This window comes from Sceloporus occidentalis, unplaced genomic scaffold (genome assembly GCF_023333645.1).
Source record: "Sceloporus occidentalis isolate IW3139 unplaced genomic scaffold, rSceOcc1.0.p SCAF_4, whole genome shotgun sequence".
Classification (NCBI taxonomy): Eukaryota; Metazoa; Chordata; class Lepidosauria; order Squamata; family Phrynosomatidae; genus Sceloporus; species Sceloporus occidentalis.
This window is the reverse complement of record NW_028316984.1, coordinates 203,487,115-203,505,764: the sequence shown is the minus strand read 5'-3', so window position 1 is coordinate 203,505,764 and position 18,650 is coordinate 203,487,115. Positions and strand designations below refer to the sequence as shown.

Below are 18,650 nucleotides of genomic sequence, written 5' to 3'. Positions count from 1 at the left end.
TCTAGATTTATCTGAGCCCTCATTTTTGTCTTTGCCTTTCTCTGCAATATGCTGTTTTAAAGATGATTTTAACTTTGTAAGCAATGTATTCTTGTATAAGGTATTTGTTGTACTTGATGTTCTATTTTATTACTTTTTTTATGTTCTTATGGATTTTTACAATGTATTGATGTTATATTTGTTTTGACGGACTGCTTTCTTTTTGTAATGGCATATGCTTCCTTACTACAGTACTGTTTAGGGAAATAAATCCCATATCAAGTCTGAATACCAACCAGGAGAAAGGTACTGTAACCAGCTATTTTGTAAACCACGTTTTCTGTTGTTTTGGTTGAAGATGTGGTCACTTGAGGTATTTTAGGAAACTATAAATTCAATGCCAGCAGGGATTAATAATACTTTTATTGCTGATACCCCTCAAAAGAGTGAGTGCCCTGTCCTCCTCCAGAGTGGCCCAGAGGAAAAGGGAAAGCCTGGCACTCGCTCAGGCCGGGATCTGAGTTCGAGGGTCTCGCCATGCAATTTGGTGGCAAACAGTGGGGAGGGGGTAAGAAAATCTCACCAGACACCCCCTTAGTTGGTTATTGGTGGCAGCTAGGGAGGGAGCCCCCACATAAAGGTTTAGAAAGCAAGAGTGGGGAGGGGTCCCCCCTTGACCATCTCTCCCCCCCCACCCTTAGATAGGGATGGGAAGGCCCCCAGAAAAATGGGGGGGGGGGGACATTTTTATCCATGATTTTCCTGAATTATGCTAAAATAAAATATCCCATAATTGATCCCCCCCGCCCCCCATTTTTCCCATGTTCCTCCCTCCTCCTGGGTTCATCCTCATTTTTCCTGTTTGTTTTTTCTGGGGGGAAATTGGGGGGGGGGGCTTCTTGAATCACACTAAAATAATATTCCATAATTGATTTTCTTCCCTTTTCCCCATATTTTTCATTCCCCCCCCAGGGTTCCCCCATTATTTTCCCATTTTCCCCCTAGGGGTTAAAGGGGGGGGGGCTTCTTGAATCATGCTAAAATAAGATATTCCATAATTGATTTTCTTCCCTTTCCCCCATTTCTCCCTCCCTGGTTCTTTCCCATTTTCCTTGTTTGTTTGTTTTCTGGGGGGGGGGGAATGGGAGAGAGGACCCCCCCCCCAAAAAAAAAAAAAATTGGGAAAAGCAAAGTGAAGAAAGTCAATTCCGGAGTATTTTATTTTAGCCTGAGTCAAGAAAAACATGGGGGGGGGGGGGTTGTGGTTGTTTTTCCCCTTCCTAATTTTTCCAGGGCTGTGAGTGTGTGGCCCCCTCCTTCCTTTCCCCTGAGAGAGAGAGAGAGAGAGAGAGAGAGCCCTGCTTGGAAGGCCTCCTCCTGGGCCCCTTCCCTCCTGGGCCAAGCTGGCTCTGCTGCTGCCAGGCCAAGGGCTTGGGGAAAAGGCTGGAGAGGCCAAAGGCAGGGAGAGGCAAGCCTTCCTCCTGGGCTGGGGTCCCACTCTTCCTCCCGAGGAGGAGGAGGAGGAGGAGGGCCCTGAGGGCTTGCCTTGCCTCCCTCCCTCCTTCTGAGCCCAGCCCAGGCCCTCCTCCGAGGGCTGAGCAGCTCCATAAAGCCCCCAGGAAGGCAGGCAGGCAGGCAGGCAGGCGTCAGGGGCATGGAGGAGGCTGGCCTGGGGGGCTGCCGCCTGAGGGGTTCGGGCTCTCCCCCCCTGGGCTCCCTGATCACCCTGGAGGAGCTCCAGAGCCCCAGCGGAGAAGGAGAGGAGGAGAGCCAGGAGGAGGAAGAGCAGCAGCAGCAGCAGCAGCAGCAGGGGCGCCTGCTGGCCTACTGGCAGGGAGTGGGCAGGGGCCACCAGGTGGAGGTGCCCACAGGTGAGAGGGAGGGGGGGGGCAGGGGCTGGCCAGGGCTACCCCCCCTCCCTCCTCCTCCTCCTCAGCCCCCAGGGAGACAAGAGGAGCTGCAAGACACGCCGGGAAACCCTGGGCAGAGACAGCTGGGGACCCTGGCAGACTCCCTGGCAGACTGGAGCTTTCCTAGCCCCAAGCCTACTTCCTCAGCTGCATAACGATGATGATGATGATGATGATGCATCTCAGGAAGTCGGCTTGAGCCTAGAAAAGCTCCTGCTGCCAACGTCTTTCTTTCAAAGATACAGCTGTATTCGTCTGTAGGATTAGTGGGTGGAAAGATCTTATCGCTCCTTTGAGACTCACTGAAAGAAAAGAGTTGGCAGCAGAAGCAATCCTAGGCTCAAGCCTATTTCCTCAGCTGCTCCTCAGGCTGCCAACTTCTTTCTTTCAGTCAGTCTCAGTCAAAGGGGATACAAGATCTCTCTTCATAGAATCATAGAATAGTACAGACTAACACGGCTGTATCTTAGGCCTGTTACAGACAGCCAAAATAAAGCTGCTTCGAGTCACAGTGGAGGTATGGTGTTTCAATGATGAATGCGTCCTAAGAGTCCAGAAGTTGCACCAAAGCCACGCTCCAACCCTAAGAACTGGAGCGTGGCTTTGGTGTGGCTTCTGGACTCTTAGGACGCATGCATCATTGAAACACCATACCTCCACTGTGACTTGAAGCAGCTTTATTTTGGCTGTCTGTAACAGGCCTTTGAAAGAAAGAAGTTGGTAGCAGGAGCTTTCCTAGACTAAAGGCTGCTTCCTCAGACGCATTATCATTATTATTATTATCCATTGTTGTTGTTGTTGTTATGCATTATGAGAAAGTAGACTTAAGTCTAGGAAAGCTCCTGCTGCCAACTTCTTTCTATCAGTTCATCTCAAAGATGCTGCAAGACCTCTCTACATACTGATTCCACAGACTAACAGGGCTATATCTTTGAATTCTACCATGCCTGGACATGGAAATCATCTGAGATGCTCTCAGAGGACAAGGGAAGGAAAAGGGGGGGGGGGGGCATGGCCAATTAAAAGCCATAAATACCCCTAGAAACAGAAAGAGAAAGCTGATGTATTATTATTGGTATTCAAAGGTATAGCCCTGTTAGGCTGCAGAATAAGGATGCAAAGGAATTTTGTAGCCCCTTTGAGACTAAGGTCCAAACCACAGTGTAGAAATAATCCAGTTTGAGACCACTTTAATTGCCCTGGCTCAATGCTAGAGAACCCTGGGAATTATAGTTTATTGCAGCACCCCGACAGCGATGGCTAATGTCTCACAAAACTACAATTCCCAGAATGTCCTAGCGCTGGCCTTGTTAGCTGCCGCATCGCACTGTTGACTCATGTTCAACTTGTGGTCTACTAGGACTCCTAGATCCCTTTGCCACAGACTCCCAATTACATCCTTGTGGTCTCTTCCAACTCGATGCTTCTTTGACCCCGTCCTATATCTGTGCATTTCATTTTTTCTGCCTAATTGCACTACATTACACTTTTAATATATATTTTTTTAAAATTAGACTTCTTCATCTTCATCTTCAAAGGTGATATTGCTTTTGAAGGCTGTGTGAATATTATTTCCTGGCAGTCTGTGGCAAATTTAAAACAATACAATTTAAAAGCAATACAATACAAAAGCATTTTTCTTCCACTGTTTACTCAAGCAGAGCTTGGGGAAGGTGGTCTTCTGACCCATGTCCAAGACCCTGGATCATACAAAAGGGCTGCCCTCTCAGCCCTAACTTTCACAGACACCACACTGCTGTAAATACAAGCGAGGGGCACAATCTACTGAGTACCCCACAACAAAGCAGGATTGGCACAGAACCCAAAGGTGATCCCAGTATTATCACAGTCGCTTAAGAAAATGAGGCCATGTCTCTGAACCAAACAGTTTCCAGAGCTAATGAAGTGTACCAAAGATACAAGAGAAGCCCCAAGCAGTCTTGCCAATATCTGGGGAATTTCCCGGAATCTGTGGAATTTAATTAATTTCTTTCCTGGGATTTTAACTGAATAATAATAATAAATATTGGGGAATTCCGGGGATTTGGGATTTTGGTAAAACATTCTAGGGAATATATTCGAGGCTTGTTGGCAACACTGATCCCAAGGCACCCTATAAGAGCCCACCTGAGTTTTAACATCCACTGGGGAGGGCTGTCTTTGGCCCATCTCCCACAGCAACTATGTTCACTGAGGTCACAAGCGACGAATGGCCTTCTTGGTGGCTGCTCCCAGGCTTTGGAACTCATCCTTGAGGGAAGCCAGGCCCTCTCAATTCTCTTTCTGCCAGCAGGCAAATGCCTTTTTGTTTGGTTGTCCTAGCGAACAATGAGAGAGTTGGAACAGATCCCCAAGGGCCACCGAGTCCAATTCCCTGCTGTGCAGGCATACATGACTAAAGTGTTCCTGAGAGATGGCACCCACCCTTTGCTCTACAATTCTAGGAACTTCCTGACAGCAGCAAGGGCTGTTCGACAGTAGAAGAGTGGTGGTCTCCTTCTTGGGAGGTCTTTCAATAGAGGCTGGATGGCCATCTGTTCTGCATGGCAGAATGGGGTTGGACTGGGTGGCCCTTCTGGTCTCTTCCAACTCTACAATGCTGTGATTCTATGAACTTTTCTATCATGCAGTTATTATTATTGTTAGCTGTCTTCTGTTTTAACAAATAGGGTGAGCTGCCCTGAGTCCCATACTGAGAGAAAGGAGGAATATAAAATAAATGAATCAGTTCAGTACTCCATATTCTAATTTACAGTGACCTCCCTTAATTTATGCCAAGTCTTTGCGTATCTTGTTTAGAAATAAGATTGTTTGCTAGTGCTATCACTGCCAAGTAGTATCATGGGTTAAACCACCACCACCACAACAACAATATAATAAACTTTTATTTATATCCTGCCTACTCAGACAAGGATCGAGGCGGCTTACAATAAAACAGCCCAATGCATAATAAAGTAATAATACACAATAATCCCAAATTCTACCCTGCCCCCTTAAAATAATGATGAAATCACAGATACAATAAAAAGATTCATACTAAAAAGATTACCACAAGCTAAACACAAACCAACAGAGTGATGCAGCAGCCAAGAAAGCCAATGCGATTCTAGGCTGCATCAACAGGCATATAGTGTCCAGACAGAGGGAAGCAGTAGTCCCTCTTCATTCTACTCCGGTCAGAACTTTCCAGTGTCCAGTTTTGATTGTCCTCAAGCAAAACAGAGAAAGTTTAAGTCCGACTGAAATTAAAATCAATGTTATTATTTTGTTTTTGGACTAGAGACTGTTTTCAGTATCTCAAAAGAGAGAATTTTTTCCATTTGTGTAAATAATTGTATATACCCTAATAATCTCTCTCTCCTTATAGATATGGCTGAGCCAATCCAGCAACTGACCAGAAATAACCATCCTCAAGAGAGAGAAAATGTCCCCTTTATTGTGATCAACCGCAAAGAGAAGGTAACCTCTTCCCTAATGTGCACTTTATTATGTAGTGTTGTTGTGTGCCCTTCAGGTGTTTCTGACTTCTGACAGCCCTAAGGGTTTTGTGAAGAAGATTTAGTCAGAGATGATTTGCCATGGCCTTCTTCTAAACTGCTACCTTCATAGAATCATAGAATTATAGAATCGTAGAGTTGGAAGAGACCACCAAGGCCAACCAGTCCAACCCCATTCTGCCATGCAGAATCAAAGCATCCCCAACAGATGGCCATCCAGCCTCTGCTTAAAGACCTCCAAGGAAGGAGACTCCACTAGACTCCGAGGAAGGAGTGTGTTCCACTGTCGAACAGCCCTTACTCTCAGGAAGTTCCTCCTAATGTTGAGGTGGAATCTCTTTTCCTGGAGCTTGGATCCATTGTTCCTGGTCCTGTTCTCTGGAGCAGCAGAAAATAAGCTTGTTCCCTCCTCAATGTGACACCCCTTCAAATATTTAAATAGGGTTATCATGTCACCTCTTAATCTTCTTTTCTCCAGGCTAAACATCCCCAGCTCCCTGAGTCGTTCCTCATAGGGCAAGGTTTCCAGTCCTTTCACCATTTTAGTCGCCCTCCTCTGGACACATGGCTCCAGTTTCTCAATGTCCTTTTTGAATTGTGGGGCCCAGAACTGGACTCATGTTCAACTTATTGTCTACTTGGACTCCTAGATCCCTTTCACACGTAGTTTCATTCAGTCGGGCGTCCCCCATAATCCTATATCTGTGCATTTTATTTTTCTGCCCTAAGTGCAGTACTTTACATTTCTCCGTGTTGAAGTTTATTTTGTTAGCTGTGACCCAGCTTTCTAGTCTATTCAGGTCATTTTGAATCTTGATCCTGTCCTCTGGGGTATTAGCTATTCCCCCTAATTTGGTGTCATCTGCAAATTTGATAAGTATGCTCCCAATTCTGTCATCCAGGTCATTGATAAAGATGTTGAATAGCACTGGGCCCAGGACAGAGTCCTGTGGGACCCCACTGGTCACTCCTCTCCATGATGAAAAGGAGCCATTGTTGAGCACCCTTTGGCTTCGGCCGGTCAACCAATTACAGATCCATTTAACAGTTACTTTGTCTAGCCCACATTTTACAAACATGTTTCAAGAATGTCATGGTAAACCTTGTCAAAGGCCTTACTGAAATCAAGATATACTATATCCACAGCATTCCCTTCATCTACCAAAATGGTCATTTTATCAAAGAAAGAGATCAGATTTGTCTGGCATGACTTCTTTCTCTGAAACCCATGTTGACTTTTTGTGATTATGGAATTGCCTTCTAAATAATAATAATAATAAATAGACTCCCAAAGTTCTGTAGCCTAAACATAAAATTATAAAAAGTAAAATACTGTTGTCCCATCAAATTTGCGGGGGATCCAGACCCCCCCCCCCCGGAATAGGAAATATCACAGATATTCAAGCCCCATTGGTTATAATGGTGGTACTCTCCTGCGTGTGCCATTTATCCTTCCGCTAAGGACCAAAACTGCAGACTCCAAGTTCCTGAATGGGGAGGGATGAGTGTGGTATAACAGCTAATTTGAGGTGGTATTGTCTTCATCATAAAAGAAACAGTGCTGAAATTCATTGACAGTGGACACATTTGGGATCACAAAATCATAGAATCACAGATTCCTAGAGTTGAAAGAAACCCCAAGGGCCATACACTCCATCCCCCTTCTGCCATGCAGGAACTCACAAAGCACCCCCAAAAGATGGCTGTCCACAGCCTCTGCTTCAAAACCTCCAAAGAAGGACACTCCACCAACCTCCGAAGGAGTGCGCTCCACTTTCGAACAGCTAAATCATCACTATTATTATATTTATTTATATCCTGCTTTCTCCCCCTAAAGTTGGGACTCAAAGCAACTTATAATTTTTATACAGCTAAAAAAATATAAAATCATGATCTCTATCCTCCACATTCAGGAGGAAATGTATGTGAGTTAGAGAAATAAAGGATTCTTCATTACATCGAATAAAGCTGGCATTTCAGATTTTGAACTGTTTTCTTTAATGCAGTCAAATGTTTGGCTATTGCCTGTTTATTAAATGGACTTGCATCACAACGACAGTTTCACTACATTGTGCTGAATATAACTCAGCCACATTAATTTCAGAATTTTTTAAAATCTGCAGCTTGGGGAACTTCTATATGAAAAACGCCATTATGGAAAGTCTAAATGGGCTTGTGTCAAAGTACAAGAGGAACAATATGAACAGAGCATATGCCTTGGATTCATGAAGATTATGAGATATATTTGTGAGCAGAATTCCTCAGGTACGTGAATGTGCGTGTATACAAGCCTCACTTAATATACACCGTTTGAAGTCCAATAGTTCTGCATTTACCAAACCTTCCTATATAAAGAGGGGAAACAAACCATTACATCTTCCCACTCCCCAGAAAATCCCCAAATGCTGCCTTTTTAACTTGGTGGCTCATTCCACATTCGGTTTCAAATCTGTCCATGTCCATCCCGCCTGGATTAAATCGCTGAACCATGGAAGCAGGACGTGACCAGCTGCTCTATGCTTTTCTCAGGTCTGTACTTGGGCATGACTGTTCCTATAGTGACCATTGTCCACATGGGTGAAAATGCACCAGAGATCACGAGGCTGGTGACCGTCGCATACTACCTCCCCAGAGCACTGCAAGATCAGCCGCCGGAGCCCTACGATCCAGATATTGTCATTGAAGAGTGGCCTCCAGCCATTATTTATGCCAGGTAAGAGTTATTGACTGCCTGCCTATCAGAATGTCAGGGCTGGACACTGGAAAATATCAGCAAGGCCTTATAACAGTACTTTGCAGACACCACACTCTGCACCTACTTCATTTGTGAGTCCAGACAGCACCCAGAGTGCAGCCTAGTTTAGGCCTAGTCATCTGCCGAATAAACCAGGAGCTACTCAAGTGGGAGCCAGTGGTTTGCTCACTTACTGTATATATTTATGTATAAGTCTAGAAATTTTAGTCAAAAAATTGACACCCCCCCCCAAAAACCTGGGTCGACTTACCCATGGGTCAATGTAAATACTCTTATTTTAAAAAGGCAAGAGCATAATCTCTCCTGGAAGCACAGACCCCACTTTATGTTCTAGCCTTTAGTATGAGCTCAAACAGTTACGCTTGCTGGTATTTTTAAAAGTTCTTTGGCATTGTTTTCCTTAGCTTCAGCCTTTAGATCCTTTGTTACATGCCCCTAAGTTTTATAATAATAAATAATAAAATCTTTACGTATATTTCCCGCCTCTCACCATGGATCGAGGAGAGTATAACACATAAAATCAGCATTACAACAAGCACAAATTATCTAAAATTCCATCAATTAATGAACAAGACAAATTCATAAAATTAATACACCATACCTATATAAAATTAGTGGAAGATAGGGTATTACCAAGGTTCCATTATGGTGGATCAAATGGATAAGCCCGCCAGAAGAGATCCGTCTTAAGTGCTTTCTGAAAAGCATCTAGGGTGTTAATGTGATGGATCTCCTCCGGCAGGTTGTTCCAAAGTCTGGAGGCAGCAGCAGTAAATGTCCAGTCATACGTCAATTTCAGTCTGATTTTGGGGTACTCTAGTAATATCAAAATCCAGAATTTTGGCACCAAACCTGCCTTCGACTTATACGTGAGGTCAACTTATAGTTGAGTATATGCAGTATTCCTTGCAATACTCACTTCATATTGTTAACTACTCTCCTTGGCTGGAGGCAACAGCTTTGTCACCGTTGTCCCCCAGAGACTATCCTTAACAGTGTTGCCAACAAACCTTGAAGATATTCCCCAGAATGTTTTACCAAAATCCCAAAATTCCCCAATATTTATTATTATTATTCGGTCAAAATCCCCAGAAAGAAATTAATTAAATTCTCCAGATCCCGGGGAATTTCCCAGAAATTGGCAACACTGCTCCTTAAAACTGTACTTGCCACCTCATCTCCATACCCACTAAGTTTTGAATTTCAATTGACATTCTCACACACAACGGACTTATATAGATCTGTCTCTGGATACTCCACTACAGAACATGCACCTGAGGAAGCAGGATCAAGCCCATAGAAGCTCATGATACCAGCTTGCACTCAGTTAGTCTCAAAGGTGCTACAAGATGGTTTTGCATACTGATTTTCCAGACTCACACAGCTATATCTTTGAATGCAGATACAACTCTAATGTAACAAATCATTTCTTTAAAAATCAATAACAGGGGCTTCAGAGGTGCCACTAATGAAGATTCCATCATGAGAGAAATACATTTGCTGGCAGAACTTCTGGAGAGTCCTGAGCTGTGTTTGCCAGACACCTTCATAGTCGCAGGTTACACCAATCCAGCAGCTGCAAATCGACAGAACGAAATATGGTTTCTTGAAAGGCAATAAAGCTGTTTCTGAGCTGTGGACCACTGACGGAACACCTTCAGAATGAGCAAGTGAAAACTTGAGGCCAATATCTCAAGGATATCAATATATCACCCAGCACAGCCTGAGAAACCAGCGCCTTTCCTCAGTAATATGTGAAATCTTTACTGCCTTTTCACTGAAACTGGTCTTCTAACACAGTGGTTCTCAAACTTTTCTATGCCCTACACTCCTAGGGAATGTTTGATTAATGTCCACACACCCTTCAAAATTAATAACACATTTGAAGATGAGGAAGTCTAAATTTTTAATTTTGAAACCCCAAATTGAACTGCAGACAGTACCACTGGTGTACAAAAAGAACTTTAAAAAGATAAGCTTTTTAACTCAGTGCATAAAATGCAAATCTAAATTGAGCAATTAGAATAATAGAATCCTAGAGTTGAAAGAGACCACAAGGGCCATCCAGTCCAACCCCATTCTGCCATGCAGGAAATCCAAATCAAAGCATCCCTGACTGATGGCCATCCAGCCTTTGCTTAAAGAGTCCAAGGAAGAAGACTCCACCACTCTACAAGGGAGTGTGTTCCACGGTCGAATAGCCCTTACTGTCAGGAGGTTCCTCCTAATGTTGAGGTGGAATCTCTTTCCATGGAGTTTGCATCCATTGCTTCATATCCTATTCTCTGAAGCAGCAGAAAAGAAGCTTGCTCCATCCTCAATTTGACACCCCTTCAGATATTTAAGGATTGCTCTATCGTATCACCTCCTAACCTTTTCTCTAGGCTAAATCTACCCAGCTCCCTAAGTCATGATTTCCAAACCTCTCACTATCTTTGGTTGCCCTCCTGTGGACACGCTCGTTTCTCAATATCCTTTTTGAATTGTGGTGCCCAGAACTGGACACAGTATTCCTGGTGAGGCCCGACCAAGGCAGAACAGAGTGGCACTATTCCCTTGATCTAGACATTATACCTCTATTGATGCATCCTAAAATCGCATTGTCCCTTTTAGCTGCCGTATCACACTGTTGACTCACATTCAACTTGTGGTCTACATGGACTCCTAGATCCCTTTCACACGTAGCTTCATCCAACCAGGTGCCCCCCAACCTATATCGATACATTTCATTTTTTCTAGCTTTTTTCTCCGCACTGAATTTCATTTTGTTAGCTCTGGCCCAGCTTTTGAATCAATTCAGGTCATTTTGAATTGTGATCCTGTCCTCTGGGGAATTAGCTATTCCTCCTAATTTCGTGTCATCTGCAAATTGTGTAAGCATGCCCTGTATGCCTTCATCCAAGTCATTGATAAAGATGTTGAATAGGACTGGGCCCTGGACAGAACCCCACTGGTCACTTCTCTCAAGGATGAAGAAGCGGAGCCATTGTTGAGCACTCTTTGGGTTCAGCTGATCACCAATTACAAATCCACCTAACAGTTGCATTGTCTTGCCCACATTTTACTAGCTAGATTCTAATCTAGTTGGGGGTGGGGGGGATTGAGTGATGACTTCTGACTTGTCACTCAAGTACACAAGCCATTCTTTGTCACAGTCCTTCAAATTCCATCTCATACTTTCTGGGGATGTGGGCACCCAATGTTGAGAACCCCTGTTCTAACTACTGTTACAATTATGTGTTGTTGTTGTGTGCCTTCCAGTCATTTCCGATTTATGACGATCAAGATTTGTTTGGAGGAGGTTTGCCATTGCCTTCCTGAGGCTTGTGACAATTATGTATAGTCATTGCTAAGATTTCTTCTAGCACTTTTCTCAGAATGAAAGACAGTAAACATGAGATGGAAGATGTTCAGCTTGCAGAGATATCAAGTGCCTTGTTACTAGCAATGAGAAGTTCCCATAACGGTTGTAAGGAAGATTATCCATCTTGTATGTCTTTCATAGAATTATCGAATTGCAAGGGGCCATAAGGGCCACCTAGTCCAGCCCTCTTCAGCCATGCAGGAATACACAAGTTAAAGCACTCCAAGAAGAGACCAGACTAACCACTGATAAACGCCCTCCAAAGATGGAGACCCCACCAGCCTACAAGGCAGTCTGGTCCATTCTTGAACTGCTGTTACTGTAAAGAAGTTCTTCCTAATGTTTAGGTGGAATCTCCTTTCTTGTAAATTTTTAATTAACTATTTTTTAAAAATAAAATTCTCATAAACTTCTTTTCTTCATCAAATATTTAAAATAAAATATCTTATCAATTAACAAATGTGTATTATTTTATCTTCCTCCTCTCCGGTTCTTACATCTGATCTTCTGATCTCAAAAATTAAAAATCTCATTGTGATGGAGTCACCGGGTAGACTTGGTTTCCTGCCAACCAATCAGAGTTCAGGGATGGGTCTTCAGAGAGAGAGGGGGGAGAGGGGGGAAGGGAGGGCAGGCCAAGTATTCTGACAAGCCAGAAGGCAAACTGGGAAGAGAAACCTATGTCCAAAACACACAGCAGAAATAATCCAGTTTGAGACTGGTTTAACTACCATGGCTCATTGCCAGGGAATCCTGGGAATTGTAGGCACGTTACAGACAGCCCAGAAGGGGCCGTCTCACGCCGCCGCCAGTTGCAGCGTCCGAGAACCGCAGCAGCCAAACGGCGCGGTTCCCAGACGCTGCGAAGGAGCGCGAAAATCGCGCTCCTTCTTGCTCCCCAGAAGAGATGCCACGAGGTGCTAGTCGCGCACTCGTGGCGTCATTTCCGGGGCGCGACGTGCAGATGCAGAGCGTCCGTTATGTCAAGATGGCGGCGGCTGTGTGGAACGGCCGCTGCCATTTGTTACGGACTCAGTCCGTGCTAGGGTTAGGGGTGTCACGGACTGAGTCTGTCCTAGGGTGCCCGTTTATAACGGGCCGTAGTTTCCAGATGAATTATTTCTGCAGTGCGTTTGGGGCCAAAGGGTTTCAGTATGATCAGATACAGAGTCTGACTAGATAAAGAAGTGTACTTGAGTCAGTAGAGAGGAAGCCTGCAACTGTTCTTTTAAAGTAGTAAACCCACTAGGTTGAACTATTTTGCCTAAGCTACTTTCTTAATAAATGTTACTCAGTAAAGTTACTGTTTATTTGTTGTCACAGAAGTCTCTCTCTGAGTGAATTCCAGACATTACAAGCAAACACAACACCTAAGAATCCACATGTGTTTTATAGACTACAGCAAAGCATTTGACTGTGTAGACCACGGAAAGCTATGGAATGCTCTCAAAGGCCTGGGGGTGCCACTTCACCCTCAGAGCAGAATTCGGGGAAACAGAGTGGTTCCCAATAGGCAAAGGTGTCTGGCAAGACTACATCCTATCACCTTACTTGTTTAACTTATATGCTGAAAACATCATAAGCAGAATTAGAATCAGAAAAAGGAGGAGTGACGATAGGAGGAAGCAACATTAACAACCTAAGGTATGTGGGCAATGATACCATAATATTAGCAGAAGACATTCAGGAATTGGGACAGTTCGTAAGGAAAGGCAAGGATGAAAGTGCAAAGGCAGCTCTGATGCTGAACATAAAGCAAAGAAAAATAATGACCACAGAAAAAATACACAAGTTCAGTCTAGACGACGAGGAAATTGAAAGAGTTAAAGAATTCCCATATTATCTAGGATCAAACCTTGATCAGAATGAAGACTGCAGTCAAGAAATAAGAAGACTAGGAATGGGAAGGGCAGCTATGAAAGAACTGGAAAAGATCCTGAAGCACAAAGACATACAACTGAGCACTAAAGTCAGACTCTTCCAGGCCATTGTATTCCCCATCTTCCCCAGGTACGGATGCAAGAGCTGGACAGCGAAGGAAGTAGACAGAGAGAAAACTAACTCATTTGCGATGTGGTGCTGGAGAAGAGGACTTAGGATGATCCCATGGACACCCCAAAAAGACAAACAAATGGGTTATTGGACAGATCAGACTAGGGCTCTGCTTGGAAGCAAAGATGATCAAGCTGAGACTATCGTACTTTGGCCACAACATGAGAAGGCATGGATCACTAGAAAAAAACAATAATGCTAGGAAAGGTAGAGAGTAGAAGAAAGAGAGGAAGACCACAAACCAGGTGGATAGACTCAGTTAGGGGTTATTATGGGCAAGGTCTTATTGCAGGATCTGGGCAAGACTGCAGGGGAGGAGAGGGATCCTTGGAGATATCCATGAGTCAGAATTAACTCAAGGGCAGCTAACAACAACAACAACAACAACAACAATATATTGAATGAGTAAGAGGGAGACACCTGGGACCCTTGTACACTTAGAGAGAGTGTGTAAAGGAGGAAAGCAGGGCCTTCTGTAAGGAAGAGGGAAAGGAAACCTCAAGGCATATAAAGGAGGCCCCCTCACACTCCTATATCCTATCACCTTGCATTCATCTGGCAGATGCCCACCTTCTTGGAGAAGCACTTGAAGCAATCACCAAGATGCTCAGGTGCGCACAAGCCTACAAGAGTAGAGTTGGCCCTCCACATTAGTGGCTTTGACTTTTGTGGCTTTGATTACTTGCAGTTTTGATTCATATGTTCTCTCTAGGTATCTCTAGGGCCTCTAGTGCAACTCTGCTGGAAACTGACGATAGAGGTGTGCTGGAGGACTAGAAAGGTTAATAGAGGAAACCACTTCTCTAGGCATTTGCAGGTCCTCCAGCATGATTCTATGATCAACTTCTGGCAGATGTTGACCATAGAGTTGCGCTGGAGGACCTGGAGATTCCTAGAAAGGCCCCCTTTCAGATAAAAAGAATGGGTTTTTTTTTTCCTGCTAACTCCAATGAATGTCGACGGACTACTGTATTTCAGAAAGTAGCAGCAGTTTTCAGCTACTGGCACTGACAATCTTTATGAAATGCCATTGTGTTATATCAGTGTAACTTGTGATGTAACTCATTTTAAAGTCTATTTTTAGTTAATGGATTCACTGAAGTATTGTTTTCTTTGGAGGGAAGTGTAAATCTTTGTGCTTTGTTAATTGTCTATTATTTTTTGAAGCTGTCTTGTGAGCAATGGAAGAGAAACTTGGAGAAAATGAACAAGCATGTGGAGAGGCATTTAGGTGGTTAACCAGTGTTAAAAGGTTTTAAAATAAATATTATTATTATTCAGAGGGATATCAGGGGTTTTAGTTTTTAATTGTTGTTTTTATGCTTTGATATTGTGTTTTTAATATGTTATACTGTTTAATACTGTCTTAAGGGGGGGGAGGGATAAAGTGTTTTTAATTGTTGTATTTTATATTTTACTGTTGTCAACCGCCCAGATTGTTTTCCCATAGGGCGGTATACAAATAAATATTATTATTATTATTATTATTATTATTATTAAAAGATAAATTTTTACTGTCACTTTGTTAAATGTTCAGTTGAATGTCAGTTGACTTACAGTGGAAAATGGGGAAAAATCTCAGGAATTTGCAGTTTGGAAGCATGTGAAATACTTATTAATATTACCTCTCCATTTGCCATTGTTTTCCAACCAGACATTTTATTTTTCTCCAAGATTCAAACAGCAGTTAGAAAATATCTCAAAACAAACCCAGAGCCGCAAAATCAAAACAATATTCTGTTTCATAGCTTGAAAGAGCCCAGGCTTTTTCTTAGAAATCTTTCATAAACTCAAAGGGTTCAACATATCTAATCCTCTAGTTCTTCTTCTTTCTGTTTTCATCCTCTTTATTCAAACTGGCCCACTCACCTTGATGTAAGCATTCTGAATTTCAACCAGTTCTTTCCCCAGGGGAACAACACATTTTTCCACCTGCCGCTCATGAGAATAAGGCTGAATGTCGGGGGAATCTTCAGTACATAATTCTATGTGTGAAATCAACAGGTTGGAAATGACTTGCTGGACAGCCTGTGAAGAAATGGCAGGAAGTCACCAGCATTGTAAAATCAGATGCATGTCAACATTTTGAGTGTTTCAGATGCTTTATGTGTTCTTTTAGTCTCAGGAACTAATGGAAAAGGCCTTGTCCATGGCTGCTCCCAGATTTTGGAACTCCCTGCCAAGGCCAAGCTGTCAGCTGGGGCTGGTTACAGGGATCACATGCCCTCCCCTCCACCCCAGTTGACATCACTGGCTGCCAGTTTAGCTTCTGGATAGGTTCAAAGTGCTGGTTTTGACCTTTAAAAAAGGTCTCTTCCTATACACACCAGTAGAAGCTTTAGGATCTGCAGGAGAGAGCTTTCTCTTGGTGCCACGTTGCAGGAATATTTGTTAAGGGCATGGGAGAGACAGGTGGAGCTCCATACACAGTACACACACACAGTACACCACACATATAGAAGCAGGGACCCAAACTATAGCATTTAGATGTGAACCTCCGTATCCATAGGCTTGCCATCAGTGGATCTGAGCATCTGTGGATGGAAAGCCATGTTGTCTCCAATGGCTCCACATGCAAGTCATGCCACCATTAGGGACAACGAGACTTGAGGTCCCAAATTTTTTTGTATCCACGGGGGTGGGGTGATTTCAGAACAGATCCCCACAGATACAACAGAAATCTTTGGGAGGTAAAGCTAGCTGCCTTCACTCTTTTAGGGACAAAAAGAGAATACTGTTGTTATTTAATAAAGATGGATAAAGGATTTAAAACTGATCAAGATCAGCCTTATTTTACCTTTTCTTTTTCAAGAGTTATACAGTATATTTTTTTAAAATATTGCTGGACCAAAATATCTATGCATTTCTCTCTAGGGGTGATCAGATTCAAAGAACATGGGATCCAGTGAGTGTGCTCAAGCCAATCAAAACCAAATATTCTTTACACAAAGCAAAAATATATCCAAAATACATCCTGTTCAAAACAGCATGGAAACAACAGAAAATCTCTGCTGTAGGTTCCCCTTCCCAATTAGGCTAATGGAATGGCCTTTGCTCAGAACCAACCTCCCAGCTTGGAAAACCAAGTTTCTTCCCTCTCCAACTTGTGAAACAAATCCAATGAAAAGTATACAACAGAAAGAATAACAATAACAGAATTGCATTCAGATGCATTCTGCATAACTAGTCAGAAAGTAAATGGAAATCTCTTTTGTTTGTCTTCAGATCCACAAAGCAACAGGGACTGACTTACCTTTGCATCGCTTCCAGGGGTGGCAGTTAGAGCCAAGATTCGGAACTCTTGGGTATATTTGCACAATTCTTTTACAACCTGGGGAGATAAGACCTTTTAGTGCTATCAGTGTTCTTTCCAGACATCTTTCATCATATCACCGCAAAATCTTTTAACATATAATAGCAAACTCCAATAAGGCAGGTTCCCATTAACAGTACACAACTAAAGTAAAATAGAAGTAAAAAAAAGAAATTTAAATTTAACACAACAACACTTTTCAGACCCCGTGGGAGGCAAATGTCTACATGTTCGTATCTACTCTGGAGGATGAGGTGAGAGAGCCAATACTCTCTGAAGCACTTCCTAGACGCTGAGGCATCACTAGAGAACAAAGAACAAGTCTTCCACAAATCAGATACTCCAGACTCATAAGAGATCAGAGCAAGCATCTAAGTCTGGGCTGCTCCTACCACATGAACTTCTCATGTGGACTGATTCTAGATGGATGCTTACATGGTGTCTCACTGTGCCACCCACTACCATGAATTATAGAGTTAGAAGAGACCCCAAGAGTCATCCACTCCAACCCCATTCTGCCATGCACAATGAAAGCATTTCTGACAGATGACCATCTGGCCTCTGTTTAATGACCTCCAAGGAAGGAGACTCTACCATGCTCTGAGGGAATGTGTTCCACTGTCAAACGGCCCTTACTGTCAGAAAATTCCTCCTGACGTTTAGGTAGAATCTCTTTTCCTGTAGCTTGCATCCATTTCTCTGTGTTCTAGTCTTTGGAGCAGCAGAAAACCAGCTTGCTCCATCCTCAATATGACATCCCTTCAAATACTTAATAAACAGGGCTATCATATCACCTCTTAACTGTCTATTTTCCAGGTTAAACATATCCAGCTCACTTACGAGTCTTTCCTCATAAAGCATAGTTTCGAGACCCTTCCCCATTTTGGTGGTCCCCCTTTGGACACACTCCAGCTTCTCAACATCCTTTTTGAATTGTGGTGCCCAGAACTGGACACAGTATTCCAGTTGAGGACTAGAATCATAGAGCTGGAAGAGACCACAAGGGCCATTCAGTCCAACCCCATTCTGCCATGAAGGATCTCACAATCAAAGCAGTGGCACTGTTACTTTCCTCGATCACCCCCTCTGAGGACAAATATAAGGTGGCCAGCATTGATCACATGGTGGATGCCTTGTTATGGCTTCAGTTGGAGCTGTGGCACCAGGAGACACAGCAGGTCACTGTGTAAACAGCCTCCCGGCATTGCTCCGAAATGCTTGGAATTTTCTGGGAAGATTTGGAGCAAAAGCTAGGTTTTCAAAAAGGAGATTAAGGGAGGGATGGCCTGGATTAACTGCAGACTGTCCTTCCCACATGTCGACATTGGGTTGAATCAGGCCTTTGGTCCTGCTGCACGTGGACAGGGAGATGCAAGGGCAGGAGAAAACTGATGCAAATGGCCCATGTAGACATGCACAGAGTCCATCACTTCGAAAAGGGTATTTTTCTTACATTATGAAGTCACCCTTTTTGCTTATATGTAAGAATTAAGAACTAGCTCTATGCATTTCACTTAGAACTTAAGTCCAAAGTGCCATCTGGTGACATTCAGTTACTGCTATTCTTCCTCTTATTATAATGCTAAGTGGATCAAAGCAGTGTGATTAGAGGAGGACTTGAACAAGAAAACCCAACATGTCCCTCAGTGGATAATGGAAAATTCTAGGTGAAAGTCAACAATTGCTTTTGTCTTCCCAACTTTTATCCAACTTGCTCAGAACAGTTTACACAGAGAGCCAAGCCCGCCCCCGCCCCTCCAGCAAGCTTAACCTCAATTAG

At 43.4% G+C, this 18,650-nt stretch overlaps 2 protein-coding genes across 4 annotated transcripts in view; one reads left to right on the top strand and one right to left on the bottom strand.

The window, feature by feature from the left end:
* FANCM (FA complementation group M) overlaps nt 1–18,650 on the bottom strand; it is a 63,175-nt gene that overhangs the window by 41,184 nt on the left and 3,341 nt on the right. For all 3 annotated transcript variants that reach the window (XM_089522971.1, XM_089522972.1, XM_089522973.1), the window contains exons 3-4: nt 16,811–16,888; nt 15,427–15,585 (exon numbers count right to left, since the gene is read on the bottom strand). In XM_089522971.1, coding sequence (XP_089379097.1) covers nt 15,427–15,585; nt 16,811–16,888 — 237 coding nt within the window. The remainder of the gene's footprint in view (nt 1–15,426; nt 15,586–16,810; nt 16,889–18,650) is intronic.
* On the top strand, nt 1,634–11,919 carry LOC149315338 (heme-binding protein 2-like). Its single transcript, XM_089521498.1, has 5 exons — nt 1,634–1,850; nt 5,257–5,348; nt 7,510–7,651; nt 7,916–8,099; nt 9,590–11,919. The coding sequence occupies exons 1-5, from the start codon at nt 1,634–1,636 to the stop codon at nt 9,759–9,761; spliced, it is 807 nt and encodes a 268-aa protein (XP_089377624.1). The 3' UTR covers nt 9,762–11,919.

What these genes read in the sequence shown, in the direction of transcription:
- LOC149315338 (XM_089521498.1), top strand. Translation starts at nt 1,634, where the DNA reads ATGGAGGAGGCTGGCCTGGGGGGCTGCCGCCTGAGGGGTTCGGGCTCT. An exon ending in TTGTGAGCAGAATTCCTCAG is followed by an intron (nt 7,652 to 7,915) that starts GTACGTGAATGT and finishes TGCTTTTCTCAG; the next exon opens with GTCTGTACTTGGGCATGACT. An exon ending in CCAGCCATTATTTATGCCAG is followed by an intron (nt 8,100 to 9,589) that starts GTAAGAGTTATT and finishes AATCAATAACAG; the next exon opens with GGGCTTCAGAGGTGCCACTA.